General features: G+C 38.5%; 1 protein-coding gene and 1 pseudogene across 2 annotated transcripts; both read right to left on the minus strand.

Moving 5' to 3' along the window:
• Positions 1-954: 954 nt before the first annotated feature.
• Positions 955-2,421, minus strand: LOC104600798 (transcription factor MYB1-like). Its single transcript, XM_010263931.2, has 3 exons — positions 2,176-2,421; positions 1,937-2,066; positions 955-1,703 (listed from the first exon to the last, which is right to left on the minus strand). Exons 1-3 carry the CDS (start codon positions 2,306-2,308, stop codon positions 1,100-1,102), a joined length of 867 nt encoding a protein of 288 aa, XP_010262233.1. The 5' UTR covers positions 2,309-2,421; the 3' UTR covers positions 955-1,099.
• Positions 2,422-13,635: 11,214 nt separating this feature from the next.
• Positions 13,636-17,562, minus strand: LOC104600589 (stress-response A/B barrel domain-containing protein UP3 pseudogene; annotated as a pseudogene). The gene is made up of 2 exons (XR_016079194.1): positions 16,589-17,562; positions 13,636-13,873 (listed from the first exon to the last, which is right to left on the minus strand). The product of XR_016079194.1 is annotated as a stress-response A/B barrel domain-containing protein UP3 pseudogene (transcript).
• Positions 17,563-17,752: the final 190 nt, after the last annotated feature.

Here is a 17,752-nt window from a genome sequence, read left to right on the forward strand (position 1 = left end):
ATTTGATTATATAATTATATCTTTACGTTTTAATTGCAAACCTCTCCAAGTCTATGCCCTTAATTACACTGGTACCATATAAGCAGATAATTAGACTTGAATCCTGTGTAAATTATAAAAACTTAAACCGAAATGACTTATATCATATACATTTAATGCTTGTACACGCCATCTGCTCTTACCTATTAATACTAAAAGTGGAAGGGGATTCCATTAAAAAAGAAAAGAAAAGAAGCAACCGAAGAGGTGTAAAATCCACCGACCATCAATAAAAGGAGGAGTGGGAGATGATGAGATATCACTGGGAGATGTTCCCAATACAAGGTAGGGATATGGTGTGGAGTATTGTGGGGCGCAGATGTGAACTTGAAGTTATGTATTCAACTTGATGTTTCACAACTGACGTCGGTCTGTTGCATCCAAAGTAAAAGCTTTCATGGTGTTTGGTAGCGTGGGCACTTATCGAGACCAATTTTTAAGAAAAAATGTCCATGTTTCAAAAACTTGTTTTTACAAAAAAATGCTTCTGTCATGTAGGCAGTGAGCAATACTATGTTGTTTGGTAAGGTGATTTTCATGTACGTGCTGACAGATAAGCACCAAATAGGATATACATCAGTCAACCGTTGAAGGAAACAGTTCACCGATGCATGAAACACCAAATTTGACGTCGGTGGTGTCCCAATTTTTGAGACATGTCCAATTTTTTAATAATCAGCTAAACCAAACAATGAGATACATGGGCGTTGGTTGAAACGCTTATGTAGATCCATCGTGGCACCATTTTTTTGAAAAACGGCCACGATTCCAATTAAACATCCCCTTAATCACTTTGGCCGAAGACGAACTTTAATTGTAGGAATATATAACTACAATTTATTTCTTTAAGCAAGTACATAAGATGCATTAGCGCTATTCCTTCTACAAATGGAGAAAAGATCCGCTCCAAAATTATTTATTTTTTTAACCAATTTATTTCTTTAAGCCAATGTATTGCTCTCCAAAATTAAGATCCGCTGGTAGCTAGCTATCTAGATAGCTTTGAATGAGCTAGCAGTAGTACAGTATCGTCATATATATGATATATCCCTTAGAGTTCTCAGGTATTACATCGATCATCCGTTGATTCTGGAAGCATTATCTCATAAGGGGCAGAGAAGGGATAATCTGAAAACCAAGGCAAATCTTCTCCATCCATGATCACATTGTCATTTTCCTGATGATCAATCCCCTCACTACAGAATTGCAAGAAATCCGGCATAGAAAGTAGTTCGCCAATGTCCAAGTCTGTCAGAAAATTCGAATAGTCACCGTCTGCTTGGATTATTGACGACAACGTCGACGGAGTACAGTTGAAACCCGAAGAAGAAGAAGCTAATGCAGGTTCCTCCCTTTTATTGATCATCGTCTCATCAACATGATGACACTCACTCCCTTGTTGCGGTGGAAAGAAGACTCTGGTGCATCTCACAGCTTTGGTTCGGATCACACGCGGTGGTTCTTGGCTGACTTTGGAGGACAACGTGCTTAAGGCGGAATTCCCAGCTGCTTCCACCATCTTCTTGCCTTTGGATTTGTTAATAACTACTTGCTTTTCTGGTGTCTGATCACCTGCTCGCAACTTCTTGCTTAGGCTGGTGTTCCAGTAGTTCTTTATTTCATTGTCCGTTCGCCCCGGTAGTCTTCCTGCTATAAGCGACCATCTGCATGCATGCACCACATCAATTCCTTTCTCAGTGTTCATCATCAATTCAAACCACCAAATTAGAACAACTGGGGTTTCAATTTTCAGGAGATTGGTCTCAGTGTTGAGGGGAATTTTGATGGACTAACTAGCTTTTACTAAGAATCTATAGGTTTCATTCAGCTTCTCTATTTGGGGCTTTCACTTCAGTCCAACTAGCATTGGTTAACGGGGGAAGAGCAAATCATGTACCTGTTACCCAGAAGTCTATGAAGTCTCATGATAAGCTCCTCTTCTTCTGCGGAAATGTTTCCTCTCTTGATACCTGGCCTCAGATAATTCAACCATCGGAGCCTGCAACTCTTCCCGCATCGATTCAATCCTACAATTATTATATAACGCACCCACAATGAAAATTGAAATATTGTAACCATAAAAGCAGCAGCAGAAAAGAAGTTATACATGGAGAGAACAGTTGGCTTACGGCTTACCTGCTTTTTTAGGAAGTTCTTTCCACTTCCCGTCTCCATGAGTGGTGATGTAGTCAATGAGAATCTGATCCTCGTAAACCGTCCATGCTCCCCTATTCAAGCCTTCTTTCACACAACATGGACTTCTACCCATTTGGACTATTAATTATTTCAGACTTGGAATAAGTTTGTAGGCACTTGGGGGATTTTTCTTCCTTAATTGGGCTCCTACCCTCTCCTACTTGTTTGTGAGAGTGCAGAGAGCAAACAGTCTCACCTCCTATTTATAATTCTACTACTAGAAGAGACTCGTGCCATCGTCGGGCTGGTTTTCAAACGGAAACTCATTTTCTCTATCCAGAGTGATTACATTTAATTTCCTAATAAAAAGGAAACTAAAGTTGATTTGGGATTTAAAAAAAAATTGAGTGAATTCGGGTAGTCTTATGTTTGCTTTTCTTTATTTTTTTAATTTTTTTTTTTAAAAAAAAAGGAAAAATGGAAGAGAGAGAACAAGTTGAGGTGGATTACTGCGTTTGTATACCACTAGAATACCCACGTTCAGTTGAATTCTAGAATTTTTGTTTTTGTGGCATGTGTTCCAAATAACACCATAGAGTATTAGCTTTTTAGCTGGGATCATCTTGGTTTTCTATCTGTGTATACCATGTTAATTTTATACATCATCATCAACTGACAGATATCGATAGATCACTGTAATATAGGTTTTGTCTTTACCCTTAAACATTTTGGTTTCATCAACAAATTTGTGAGAGAATTTTGTTTTTACATTAAACATTTTTTGTTTTATCAATACAAATTGCTGTTTTGATTTAAAACGTCGATGATGGTCCCTGTATATAATTTTTTTAGGTGAAGTGATTCTCATATATCTTATTAACATTTTGTATTAATCGACAAAAAAAATTTCAGAACTAGCTAAACCGTAATTTGGGGTTTAAAGTTACATTTGCAGGATTAGAGCTGTAAATCTGGCCGTGCTGGTCCAATATGTCACGGCCTGCATGCTGTTCGTGTAAACTGCAGGCCGTGCCGTGTCGCGGGCTGAGTCAGCCCATGCTTTCTTTCCTTGGGATATTTTGGGGGTTAGCTCGGCATGGCCCATGGCCCGTGCCATGCCACGGGTCAGGCTGGTCCATGTGTCAAGGGCTGTGGACCAGGACAAGCCATGTTTTTTAAAAATTTTGAAAAAAAATAATGAAAATTTTAACATAAATTAAAAAATAGGCAAAAATAAAAAAAAAAATCTTAAAATTTTATTTTATATGAACTTTTGTGTATACAATTGTTTATATATGAAATGATAAAATGAAATAATATAATAAAATTATATATATTAATAAATTATATAATATAAGATATATACATATAGTATATTATATATAGTATATAAGTATAAATATATGGGTCGTGTTGGGCTGGCACGGCCCGCTCAATTGTATCGTGTCGTACCAGCCCATGGACCTAAAACCCCAGGCTAGACATGGCCCATATGATCGGGTCATGCCTAGCATGGCCCGTAGTTTGTCATGCAGGCCGTAGGCAGTACAATCCGATTTACACCTCTATACATGTCCCCTTGTACTTTTGAAAATATTTGAATGTTGAATGACATTTAATGGGAAACTTTCCCAAACAACCTTTCTATTTGGTAGTTTTCTCGACATGACATGTCAGTTATCTCACTTTGTCCTTATTTGCCTTTTTCATTAGGGTCCGGATGTAGTAGGCACACGTTAGGTAAGCTCGATGATTGAGCATCTAATAGCTATGTGTAGACCTGTTCATGGGTCAGGTAGCTCGACGGGCCAGCCCAGCATGGCCCGACCCTCGGACGGGCTTGCGCATGAACTTTAGCCCAAAGGCTTGACCTCGGGCCTAAAGCCCGAGCCCGGCCCGACCCGATATTTTGTATTTTATTGTAAACCCTAGCCGATTAACCTTTCCTATTCCCTCTTTTCATCTTTTATCTTTCTCTCCTCATTCTCACTCTCAATAACCGGCGTGAATCCAAGCAAGCAGCCACTATTCTCAGTCTTAGAGGTGGCAGGCAAGCTCAGGCACCGGCAGACTCAAGCACCAGTCGTCTCTCTCTCTCTCTCTCTCTCTCTCTCTCTCTCTCTCTCTCTCAGTTCTCACTTGCACGCACTCGCATATTCTCAGGATTCAAGAACCGGCGAACTCAAGCACTGGCATCAACCGCGCCACTAGTGAACTCAGTCGCCCCTTTCTCTGGCGGTGAATCTTCCCTCTCTCTCTACCATTCCTCTCTCTCTTGTCTCTCTCGCAGTTCTCATTCTCATGCATTGTTGCATATTCTCAGGAACCAATGAACTCAAGCATCAGCGATGGCGAACTCAAGCATTGGCGATGGCGAACTCAAGCATTGGCGATGGCGAAATCAGGCACCGGTGCTAGCTGCACCACCAGTGAACTCAGTCGCCCTGCATTTCAGCCTCTGTTAAGTCGGGCTTCGGGCTTTTTATGAGGGTCGGGCTCGAGCCCAAGTTGTAGGCCCATTGGTCGGGTCGGGCTTGGGCTCGGGCAAAAAAAAATCTTGTTAATGAAGAGCAAAAGCCCGGCCCGACCCATGAATAGGTCTAGTTGTGTGACACCTGTTCCAGCTAATATGCTTTTCATCCAAACGTTTTTGCTCCATTAGATAGGAATTATCTATTATTTTATTATCTTTGTCAAAATAATTAAAAATAAAAAACAATAAAAAATGAACACCTAAACGTGTTAGGAGTTGGAACTCATTGGACTCTCTCCAACCATCTGCGGTTTAGGATTCTCTCACCTCTGGACCTTCAGCCACTGCAAATGGTTGGTTGGGGCAGGCACTCAACTTGATTAAAAATAAAAAACAATGAAAAAGGAAGACCTAAACTTGTTGGGAGTTGGAACTCATTGGACTCTCTCCAACCTTCTGCCATTTAGGTTTCTCTCTCTGATTCCAACCTTCAACAACTACAACCGAGTTCTCTCATACCATAGCTTTTCCTAGCCATCTTCTTCCTCATTCGTTGTGTTTGCAATTATAAAGAGGGTTCTGAACTTCTGCTACGAGCGTTGCTTTTTATCATGCAAAAGGGCAAGAAAACTACCCTGATTATTGTAAATTTGTAAGTCAAAAACACATGTGTTAACTCTATCAATTTGTTAGAATAGTTTATGCATATTCCTAAAAAATTGATTCACCCTTTTTTAAAAGTAATTATGTCTTTTTTGTCAGAATTAATTATATCTTTTCTTGTCAAAACTATAATAGTTTATGTCTTTCTTAATAAACAAAAACGACGAGACAAATACCATAGGCATTAAAATTCATCTATGCTAATTATAAAGTATCCTAAAATAGACAATTTCTTGCAAAAACTAGTAATTTACTTAAAAGCTTTTTATTTTTTGTGAATGCTCTAATTTTAGAGAATTAATATATAATAAAACATTACAAGTTGCAATTTTAGAGAATATTTCTTATGCCTAGACTGAATTCTCTAACTTGCCATTCTTCCTCAATGTATCTGATATAAAGATAAAACCAATTTTTACTTTATATCAAACTTATTAAATTGTGTACTTTAATTTATAATTTTCAAACAAATGTTTAAGAAAAAACATTCCCATAGTAACCTATATTATATCTATTTCTTATTATTATAATTTACTTTCTTTTTGTTAAATTGATGCTTTCAACCAGTAGTTGAAGGTCCAGAGGTGGGAGAATCCTAAATGGCAGGAGAGAGTCCAATGAGTTCCAACTCCCAACACATTTAAGTGTTTCTTTTTTATTGTTTTTATTTTTAATTATTTTGACAAAGATTATAAAATAATAGATAATTCCTGTCTAACAGAGCAAAAATGTTTGGATGAAACGTGCATTAGCTAGAACAGGTGTCACATAACTATTAGGTACTCACTCATTGTGCTTACCTAACGTGCCTACTACATCTGAACCCTTTTCATAAAGGCTATATTTGGCTTGAAAGAAAAAGTAGAGAAATGAAAGCTGTCAGAAAAGAAAGCATATTTACACCTCACAAATATGCCGCTGCAGATGAACCAAGCATCTATCATTGAGGTGGGAAATGAGGGTTCCACTAATTTTGTCCATTTGAATGTTGTCGGAGCGAAGCTAGCCTTGTCGTGCGTACATTAATTCATAGGGTAAAAGATTTAAACCACCCTTCAATTTTCTGATATAAAACCACCCCTGTCAGACTTTCGACTAATGGAATCATTCAAATGACATATTTTACCCGAGACTGCTTAATTCGAGGTGGTGCACAAATCGAGGAGGGCAGTCAGATAGTCCTTGTTGGCAGGATAGGGCCGAGCTACAAGGACGAGGCCGTACTTCAAGACCTATGGTTAAGGAAACAAAAGTCAGAGTTCCGAGGAGTTATCCTCGGGTAAGAACTCTGACGCTTAAGTCAGTAGGGGGTGATAGGGTAGTCGGGTCAAGTTATAAGGATGCCAGTCCGAGCTAAGTAGCGGTGTAGGTCTTAGAAGTTGGATCCCTTACCTCGAGCATGGAGTACCTTTTTATAGCCGAAAATCCGTGTCCTGCTCGGACTAGGCTTCCGGGGTTGTCAGGATGAAGTTAGCCGCCGAGGTATAGAGTTTCATTCCCCAGTGGAGTCGTCTTCCTTACTCCTCTTTACCCGTAGTTGTGCTCATCCATATGACGTGTAGTTGACGTGGCTGAAAGGATAAGATGGGGTTCCATATTAATAGTGTAGCTTGGTCGAGCTAGTCCGATGTGGCTGATCTATGCCGACCCAGCCGAATTAGAATGACGTGACAGGGCAATAGTTGGGCGGCCACGTATCTCGCAGGGCCAACTCAGCCATGACCCGAACATTACCCTTACTAATTTTTTTTTTTTAATTTTCAATCTAAACAAAATAGGATTAAAACATGTAACTAAGAGCACCGGGAAAAAAACAAGTCGAGAAATCTTTGCAAACGACACAAACTTAAGAAATGCTAAAAAATCGATTAGATGCCTCCAACAAAGATGAATCCAGCAAGTGTAGCTCCCTACTATGTGGGACCTGACCAGCAACACATAGCCGACAAAAAAGGGATGCTCATGAGATTTTGATCCATAGGCCATAGCATACCACAGAAGACTTTGTCATAGCAAGAACTAATGTCCGTGTCATTTCATCCAGGCCTCTCTTTGCTATTATACGTGTTCTGTTTAACTTTTTTCATCAAAAAATCTTTTGCATCATTCTTGTCTCTTTCAGGGCGCTTCTTTTTCGCCTTCGATTTAGACACGAGGTCATAGCCTGGCGGTCGAGTAGAGAGTTGGTTTGGACAGGCTATGGAATTATGTGTGATGATTTAATGGTTCAGACTTCAGAACACCTACACCCTCTATGCACGTGCTTCAACTACCAAGGAGAATTAGGTTAATTTCTTCCTCCCATCAATCTATGTATGTGCTTGTTTCCACTTTCCATCATAAATGGATCACAGCGAGAAGAGAGCAATAGACAGCATTGAACATATATTTTGTCCGGAATCATTAATTGTGCAATTTTGTTTTGAATGCCAAGAACATTGAGCACGAGAGTACAAGTTGCATGGATTAGGGCTGTTCACGGGTCGGGTTGGATCGGTTTACTGGGATTTTTTCAACTGACCCGACCTGGTCGGGTTACCTAAGGTGGAAACCGAAACCGATCCACTGATAGGTAAAATCGATCTGGTCGGTTTGAATCGGGTTGGGTCGATTTCGGTTTTGCTTCTATACAAAAAGGACAGAGAAGCCTAGAACTAGAAGGAAATTTATTTGACCATCATTTCAGCCATCTGAATTCAATTCAGAGTCCAATGTAAATCTGAATTAGCTGTTGTTCAAGAGTCCAAGATAAATTTGAATTCAATTCAGGTAAAGAATAAAATCAATAAATTCTTCATGTAAAAACAAGTGTCAAGTAAAACAAAAGTTATCAATAAAATAGAAAGTCAAACTGTTTTATAGAAAGAATGCTGAAATATTTATATTTCAAGAAACTTTCTAAATTCTAATCTAAGTAAAAAAGGACACCTAATTCTAATTGTAATTGCCTAATTAGTTGTCTATTTGGTATAAAAGACTATAGAAACTAGGATATATATATATATATAATTTAGTTAAGTAGGAACTATAACTCTAGAAGACTAGTTAAGTAGGAACTAGTTAGAAGACTAATTGATTCGGTTCGGTTCGAGTCGATTTCGGTTTTTTTGTGTAAAAACCGAAATCGACCCGATATATCGATTTATGAATTTGCCCAACCTGAAACCGACCGGTGCTGATGAAAATCCGACCAACTCGGGTTGGGTCGGTCCGGATTGGTTGGTTTGATCGGATTGGGCCTAGTTATGAACACCCCTAGCATGGATATGTGACATCAATTAATTAATGAAAGATAAAACTAGAATAAAATGTAGAATCAGACTTTTTTTTTTTTTTTGGTAGAAGAAATGTAACAAATTGGTGCATAATGTATAGACAACCTGGAATAAGAAATAGTAGCAATTGATAGTATGACTAAAATCCAATTCTGAGGATCTGTACGGTCTATTGGATTTGGGTGAACCCTAATTAATGTATAAAAAATCAAAGATTTACTTAAATTCCTGTTAATGTGACTAAAAATATACAAAAAAAAAATCAATAGTAATTGATGGCATATAGAACATGGATTTGGGTGAAGACGATAAACCTTAAATCCGAAAGGCATCTTGCAACCATGGAAAAAAGAAGAAAAACCAATGAAATCAAAGGAAGAAAAAAGAAAAGAATACATGTGTGTCGAATGCTTTTGTTCATTCGTTTGTTTGTTCGACCGGTTGGTACGTGCTCAATGCAGAGAGTTGTTGAAGTGAGAAATAAGAGGTTTTGTTCATTCAACCGATTTTTTGGTCATAAAGACCATAATCTTGAAAGCTTCAATTCGCCCATTTTGGGTTTTGATCGTCTTTTTTGGGTCCGATATTTTGGTCTAGAGGGCTTTCGCTTGCCAAACGGGAGAAGACCGATTTTTAGTCCAACAGATGGGGCCTATGACTTATAAGCCTTTGAGATTAGTTAGTTGTCAAACGGGGCCTATAACTTATAAGCCTTTGGAATTAGCTATGACTTACTGAAAGAATTGCCAAACGGGGCCTATAATTTCAGAAATGATAAGGTATCATGGAGAAATGTTCCTGATACACGATGAGAATATACTGTGGGACATTGTGGAAAACTATCTTGTGGGAGGCTGATTTCAATTCATATATACCCAGTCACATTACAAATCAATTTATATAACTGTTGTGGAGCATTATTATTGATTATAAAGCCCCTAACACAACATTTATATTTCAGTTGATCAGAGTGGGGATCCGGGGATTTCCTCCTAACAAAATAATAAAAAAAACGTTCCAACATGATCCCACCCAACTCAGTTAATCCGGTCTCTTGATGGAACATATTATGAAAAATTGACTATCTATTATGAAAACATTGAATACAACATATTATGAATTTGTGCAGTAAAGGGTCAAACCATAGATTTTCCAAAATTCTTTTATTCTATTTTTTTTTAATTTTGTTAAAAGGTGCACATTATCATGAAATGTATGTGTGTGTTTTGTCTGCCTTTATGGTTAAATATCTTGGCCTGCGCTGAGACCGAACCGAGTGAACGTCGGATGTGATGAAAATGAGTTTTCCCCACATTACGGTTGAGTTGATTCAGAGAGTATTCCCGTCTCTACGTGTGAGTTAACCAATCAATGGCCATAGGCGGTGTGGTGTTGTTATTAGAGGTGTATAGTGGGTTGTACGGCACAGCCGGCCCGTGTAAAGTGCAGGTCGTACCATTCTCTTCGGTGAAAAATTTGGGGGTCGGCTTGGCATGGCTCATGGCTCAGGCTCGTGCGGGCCTGTATCATGCCATGTCGTGTCATGGGCTGGGCTGGTCCGTGGGCCAAGCCTTGGCCCAAGTTGGGCCATGGACCGGGCCAAAGCTATTTTTGCCTATTTATTCAAAAAAAATTGAAAAAAAAAACTTAAAATTTTAATTTATATGAATTTTGATGTATACAATTGCTTATATATACAATAATTAAATAAATTAGTATAATAAAATTGAAAACAATTGTTTATTTTATTAATATATTATATACTATATATTACTATATAATTATAATTTATATAATATTATATATATAATATATAAATATTATGTATATGTATATATAAATATATAAATAGTATATATGGGTCATATTAGGTCGTACTACGGTCTGGGTCTTGCCGGCCTGTGGACTTCGAACCCCAGGCCCAGCACGACACGAACCATCGTATAGAGCCTAGCACGACCCGTGGGCTGTTGTGTCGGACCGGTCCAAAGTCATGCCAGGCCATGTCGGGCCACGGGCAGCACGGCCCGATTTACACCTCTAGTTGTTATGCGTTACAAACACACGCAGTCCACATGGAAATGTTTAACGTCACGACTCATAATCACAATTCACAATACACAACTTCCTACACTCGCAATTATCCATCTTTCAACTGAGCAAGGTAAGGTTTAGCTAAACGCTTTAGTTGTTCAGCAGGCTGTGGAATGGAACCAATGATAAGGTTCCACGCCAAAATTAAATACATAGGAGTATAGGACCCGCATCTTTTATAACGGGGCCATGAATTTAATACTGGTGTGGAACCTCTATCATTGGTTCCACAGCCCACTGAACAGCTATAGTGTTCAGTTAATCTGAATTCCCTTCAACTTCCCCAAATTTAATTCTTGACGTTGGAAAAATTAAAGGGTTGTTCTGTAGTGTGGAAGAGAAATTGGTGGGTGTAGACCGGTCCACACCACACCCTGTGGCATGGCAGGGATCAATACACACCACACCACAGTCCACAACTGTTTTGAAATGTGGACAAATTATGTGGACTAGACCAGTCCACACCCACAATGGCGTTCTGTACGCATTGTGTGAATACTTTTTGATTCCATTTATCTCATATACCTTTTATGAATGATCTACAAGGTTAATCATAAATAACTATTTTTTGCATTTTATATGATAAATATATTGAAAAAATGCATCAATGAATTAATATTAACCAATAAATATTAATTTTTTTATAAAAATAATTGTAAAATAATTAAAATTTTAAAAAATATATATTTAAAGTATTATTTTATTGATAAAAACATTAGAAATTTAAAAAAAAATAAAATATTTAATATTTTATTGACAAAATTATTAAAATGTGAAACGAACAATAGGGTTCAGCCTTTTAGTGAGAGTGTGAAGCAGGGGATCAAAAATAGATTGTAAATAAGCCCTAACCACGAAATTTTGCCGTAGATGAAAAATTGGGTTGTGGAACAAGATGCCTAAATTAACTCAATCTAGCGACGAGACACAGCTTCCTTCGCACACGTTAGTTAATTAAGATTGCACCTATTCATCCTTTAACAACCTTTTGGGAGGGTTTCTGCGTTGGGGTGCTTGTGTTAATTGAGCTGAGCTGGGGTGATTGAACACCGGTGTACTGAAGTTACCTTTATATTTGAATAGTGATTTGGGTGTTCAGAAACGTTCATGTCGAATTTTCAGATTTTTACCAAATATATAGCTTTTGGCATTCTTGTGTGGGGCCCAGCTCATAATGCCAAAAGTCACATCCCGGACCCCCAAACGGCCACTTAACTCTTGGCAATGGGAAAATTTCTTCCGATTTGGGATTTGCTCCTCAGAGCGCACCTCGCACCAACCTTCCCATGAATAACAATGTACAAGTATAAGTATCAGAGATGTTTATGATGTACACTTGAAACATGTTGTGAGGTTGGTGTGAGGAACAAATCCGGACTTGATTCCTTTGCACACGTTAATTAATTAGATTGCATCTATTTCCATTCTTCAACTACCCCAAATTTCACCCTTTGCACACATGCTAATTAATTAGATTGCACTTGCCTAATTATGAAACCCAAATTCCAATTCAAACCTCCTACACATGTATATGATTTACATTTTACACACAAGAATTAGACACTACTTCTTACTCAAGAGTTTAAACCATTAAGTTGTGACTTGTGAGTCAATCCTTGCATACAAGTCCCTTAAATCTCTTTTCTTTTTCCAATACGAGACTTTTCGTTTTATGCATTCTTACACATGCACCCCAGCAAAGTCTCCCCCCTGCGCTTTAATGGTTTAAACATGAATGAAACAACTTGTTATTTTCAGAAAAGTTGTATTACACACATGGTTTAAAGTATTGATACGCACAAAGAACAGGACTCCAGATCTCCTGCCCATGAGAACTCTGTCCACATCTACACACAACACACTACTCCTGTAAATTGGAAACATCTCCCTCTGCATAATACTATTTAGGAGAATGAGATGTTCTCCCATGTGTAGCTGCGATGTTATGTGGGTAGACGTTGACAGAGTTTGTGTGGACAGGAGATCCGGACTCCACGAACAGGTGTATCGGACGTTTCAATACTTCAAATTTTGAAATTCGATTGCACGTCTCCTTAATTAGAACATTCACTTTCCATCAGCTCCAAGAGAATTGAAACTTTTGGATCTAGTTGATTGGCTAACACAGCCAGGACAAACGTATTAAGTAAACCCAAAAACTACAAATAATTAATGATCGCAGCGACCTACAAGCAAAATGCTTAGCACCGTCAGAGGAACCTTCTCAGGCAAGGTTTTAAAATTTTAAAACCAATCTCATCAGGTGGTGAACGGTGACGCTGACGGTCCATAAGGTTGAACCGCGATGTCTTATGGGCCGTTTAAAATTGAATAATCCAATGGGCTTCAAGTAGACCATAAAAAGGGGGGGCCCTTCAAGTTAATGATTGAATTAAACGTAGGCCAATTGGGCTCGATTAGGAATAGTGACCACTGACCTAATAGTACACAGAGAGAAAAAGAAAGGAAGGAGAACAGGCTACACGTGCTGGGTCTGACGTGGAATCTCCTACACGTGACAGATGTCAAATGTGCCCTGGCCTAATCAGATATGAGAATGGACTAACCAAATCTGATAGCTATTTTACTGGATGCGAGACAATACAGTTTTAATAATCCACACCAGCCATAAAAGAAAATGAGAGATAAGTGACTAATGGTGCTATATGCACTTTTATGGCTGGTGTAGAGTAAATCGAATGGTCCCACCTCTAGTAAAACAGTTATCAAATTTGTAAATTTGTAATGGGCTTTGCAAATTTGAACCCAGCCAAAACTTATAACAGTCAGATCAGATCAGACCAGACCAGACCAGACCAGACCAACAATTTCAGTTGGATTTGACGGTCTCGACCATATAGTGAACACCTAAGGCGCTGGTGGCCGATGCCGTAGAAAAATTAAAGCGTCCGTTCTCCGTTGATAGGCATTTTCCCATGTGGAAAAGACATAATATCGGAAAAACTCACAGCAAATCAACTGGCATTATCAAAATTCACGGGGTGCTTTGTTTGGTCAAAGCTCTTCCGATATCATTCATGTCTTTCCGTTATGATAGAATTTAAGTCATCTCCTGAAAATGCAAAGCACTAATCGTCGGATATCAAATAGTCCTCTTCTCAGTCTCAGTCTCAGATTGACGTTCGAAACCAAAGAGGATGGTTTTGCTTATACAAGGCTCACGGGGTTCTCCCTGTACAGAAAATATAACAATTAAGATGGCCATTCATCAATAGAAAGAGAAATGCCAATACAAGACTAAACTTCAACAGGATCTATCCAGCCATAGCAAATCTGAAGTTTCTTAAGATGAACGATCTGAATTATAGAATCAACATTTGTATAATATGCAAAATGGCATTTACAAAAAATGTTTATGTCAGAAGTTTAATTAAATTTAGCAGGATAATAAGTACTAAGAAACGGTACTTAGCATCAAAACTAGATATAAAAGCATGATATGAGCATATTAAATGGGATAGTTGTGCCTATAACCATGTCCAGGATGTTAGGAAATAGTCATATCACACACTGTTTCCAGTATCCATGTCTCTGTCGGTATATTAATTAAATACTTTTAAACTGCAAATAAAACCATGAGATGATAAAGTAATTAAATAATTCTTTGGTTTAAAATAATCGAGGTTCTAATCTTTCGGGCAACATAACATGCATCAACCCAAATTGTTTATGGAATATAACCAATACCAATCGGGTCAATAAACAAAAGGGGCATCCTCCTAACCTTACCCCCAAAATTCTCTTGTTTATACCAACTGTCTAGTAAGTAGTAACCCAGGCTCAATGCCTAGGCAATGCTTTAATACCGTAATATTCAATGAAGCTACATTTATCCTGCTTGCATACCTATACGAGAAAAATTGACAAATGAGTTTTGGATAGGATCACTGTGAAGCCAGACATGACTAATAATGTTTACCATAAAATTGAAGAGACACTTCCAGATGCAGGAACTGAAGAAAGGAAAATTCCCACTGAAGAAGAAATCCATATTCTTGAACCAATAGCAATTTCATAATTTCTGGGTGATTCTTCTTCTTTTTCTTTTTCTCTTCTTTATGAGTAATTTCTGGGCGATTCTTAATTTAGTATTTTTTGAGTTTTTCCAAATTCACACTGTTTGGTAGTGTCTTAAGAGCAGGGGTTCATCCATTTTGCATGATTTTGATGTCATTAGATAGCTGCTTGAGTTATATACATAATGAGACCACGGTTTTGTAAATTTAATATGTTTAGTGAGTCAAAGTTATTTAATTAATAGGGTGTCACCATGTCTGTTTATTAATGGGATTTGAATCTTTCTATTTTTACAAGACTCCTTGGAGTTGTCTTTGGTCCGTTTGATTGTAGTAGGATCAGTTAAGTGTTACTTTGAGTTGTTTTAGAAGTCAGAGTCCTTTTCCCAGTGTCTTTATGGGTTACCTACAGGTCAGTCCTAGATTTGGAAAAGTGAGAAGTTGTTTAGGTCCAGTTCTTTCAACTACTACTCTAATTTGGACTTTGTAAAGGGAGATTTGGAAAAGTGAGAAGTTGTTTAGGTCCTAGGTTTGAATCTTTCAACTACTACTCTAATTTGGACTTTGTAAAGGGAGATCTAAATCCTTATTAAATCTACCCAGTACCCACTTAACCCATTTCCAAATTGCACAATCATTGGCTTGTTGGAGAGATAATTGAAGAACCTATAATATCACTGAAACTAGGGGCTATTACCAACAATGATCATACATGATCTTAGGAAGAATGCACTGGATATGGACTTAACCTTTGGCATTTTTAGAATAGTGTGGCCAATCACAAACTCAAATCTATGTTCTCACACTTGTCATCCTGAAATTTTATCATTATACCAAGCAATGCCCCCCTCCCCCTGCGCCAAGAAATAAATCAAATTACAAGAACCCATTCTCTTCTCTTCCACAACATGGCACTGAGCAGAACAGAATGGTGGAACAGGGTTCATGTAGACAGACCCATATGGTTGGAACGAGGCTTTGTTGAGTTCAGTTGTAGATTTCTTCCACAAGAATATAAACAGACAAGACTGCACCATTATAATAACCAATAAGGTCCCCGGATGCACTTGCTTAAAGAACACCACAAAGCTCAATCCCTGTGCTCAGTGGAAAGTCAGCTTGTTTGTGCTAAATATACCTTTAATCATTCCTTAGCCTAGTAAGTTCGTAAAGCATAAAAAGCAAACAGCTTATTTACTAATTCTGCATTAACAAGTAGCTTACTCATTTGTTTTGTTCAAAAAACAAAACAAAGATAGTGCATGAATTATGTATATACTAACAGGCTTCCAACATAGACTTCAAAAGAAAAGTAAAGGACTTGTATGTGTGAACTTCTCATCAAGGATGAGATCGAGGATAAGCTGCATATCATAAAACACAGACACAAAAATCAATAATTACAGGAAGACTGATCTATGCCAAGTCATAACGAGAATATAATAATATAAATACTAGAATAATAGCACAGGAAAAGGACCAGTGTAAGGAGGAGGATAGTTAAAAGAAAATAAAAGCTACACTGATACACGTTAACAAATCCAACCAATCAGGCGAAGAAGTGAGGTCAACTTTTTCACCAAGAAATCAAGGGAGGTTAGTGAACAGTAAAAGACACCAACCTCACGAATATAATCGATATTCCTCGCGCATAAAAGAAATGGAGAAAGAAATATTATGACAGAAGTCATCAAGTAATGGTTTAGAACCAGAAAAACTGATTCTATATCCACATTTTATTGATTACATCAAAATGAAGCACAGCGCAGTATCTGAACTCTTAAGTCTAAATTTAAACAACAAAAGGGAAAGGAGGGGGGGATATTAAGAAAATGAGTTTCAGGAGAAGGGTATAAATAGTAAATTTAGACCTGATCGTCGAAAGTCATCAATCAAAGGTTAGCAGACTGTGGCGGCGGGATAACATAATCAACCACGACCACACTGTCCAGTGAATCCCCAACCTTCTCCTTGTGCACTTTCGCCGCCTCCTCATTCGAATCCAGAGCATCCAATTCACTTGATCCAGGCAAAATAGAAAGCGAAGCAATTGAAAACCCCTTTGCCCTCGCAGGGGAGAAATTCTCGCCGAAACTAAACTGGTCAATCGAACCAACATAGTCCTTAACAGCTCCAACAGCTCCCAAAACCTCTCCCTTCACTCCGTCTCCCAAGCCCTCCTTCAACTTTAGAAAAGTCACCCGCATGACAGAGCCAGGCGAGGGAACAATCGGGCCATCGAGATCATCGGCCACCCAATCAACGGCCATGACGTCTTCGCATATGGGCAAAACGGAGTCTTTCACGACGGTCAAATGCTTGGGATGCGCAGAATAGCCGGCGAGATCCTCCTTGGTTCTGTACCTACTGTGCAACATATGGGTGAAGTTGAGGGCCGAAGATCGGTTTCTGTAGATGGGTCCGGCGGACAGGTGAAGAACCTGGTCGAGAGAGGTGAGGGCGTTCAAACCACCGATCATGGCGTTGATCTTGGAAGGCTCGGTGTTGTCCTTGACTTTGAAGAGAACTATGTGTTCAATGGTCATTTTGGCGGGAAGAATTGAAGACGAACAGCAGATGGTTTTGACAGGAAAAGAAGGAAGGGGCTTGGGCTTGAAGAACAAGGAGGAGGGAGCAGTAGAGGAGAGTGACCGTAGAGTTCTCGCACCACAAAGCATCTCTCTTTACTTTAGTGCCAACTACCAAGTCCGAACGCCACAACTCAACTCAGTGACTCACAACTCACAGGACCGAGAGGTTAGGGTCCGCTCCCGATGGTGATGGCGAATTTGGCGATTGCTGGATTACTGTAAAATGGATAGGTACGGTTTTTATCGTTCAGCACTTTCAGCCCGCCCACCTCAATTGGGGGAATGAATCAAAATTGGCCAAATCTCTAAATAATCCCTAATTTATAGTAAATTTGATTAATTATACCCATTGTGTTTATATGTTGTCTTAAATTACTTATTCCCAATTTTTCTAACAATTGATTAAATCCTCTCATGCTGTTAGAGTTTATTAACATTCCATTA

This window comes from Nelumbo nucifera, chromosome 8, assembly GCF_055504915.1.
Source record: "Nelumbo nucifera cultivar China Antique chromosome 8, China Antique-T2T, whole genome shotgun sequence".
Lineage (NCBI taxonomy): Eukaryota > Viridiplantae > Streptophyta > Magnoliopsida > Proteales > Nelumbonaceae > Nelumbo > Nelumbo nucifera.

Bases quoted from the DNA above. Each gene is read 5' to 3' on its own strand.
- LOC104600798 (XM_010263931.2), bottom strand. From the start codon at position 2,308: ATGGGTAGAAGTCCATGTTGTGTGAAAGAAGGCTTGAATAGGGGAGCA. The intron at 2,067-2,175 runs GTAAGCCGTAAG...TAATAATTGTAG, and splicing joins AGAACTTCCTAAAAAAGCAG to GATTGAATCGATGCGGGAAG. The intron at 1,704-1,936 runs GTACATGATTTG...GCATGCATGCAG, and splicing joins CATAGACTTCTGGGTAACAG to ATGGTCGCTTATAGCAGGAA.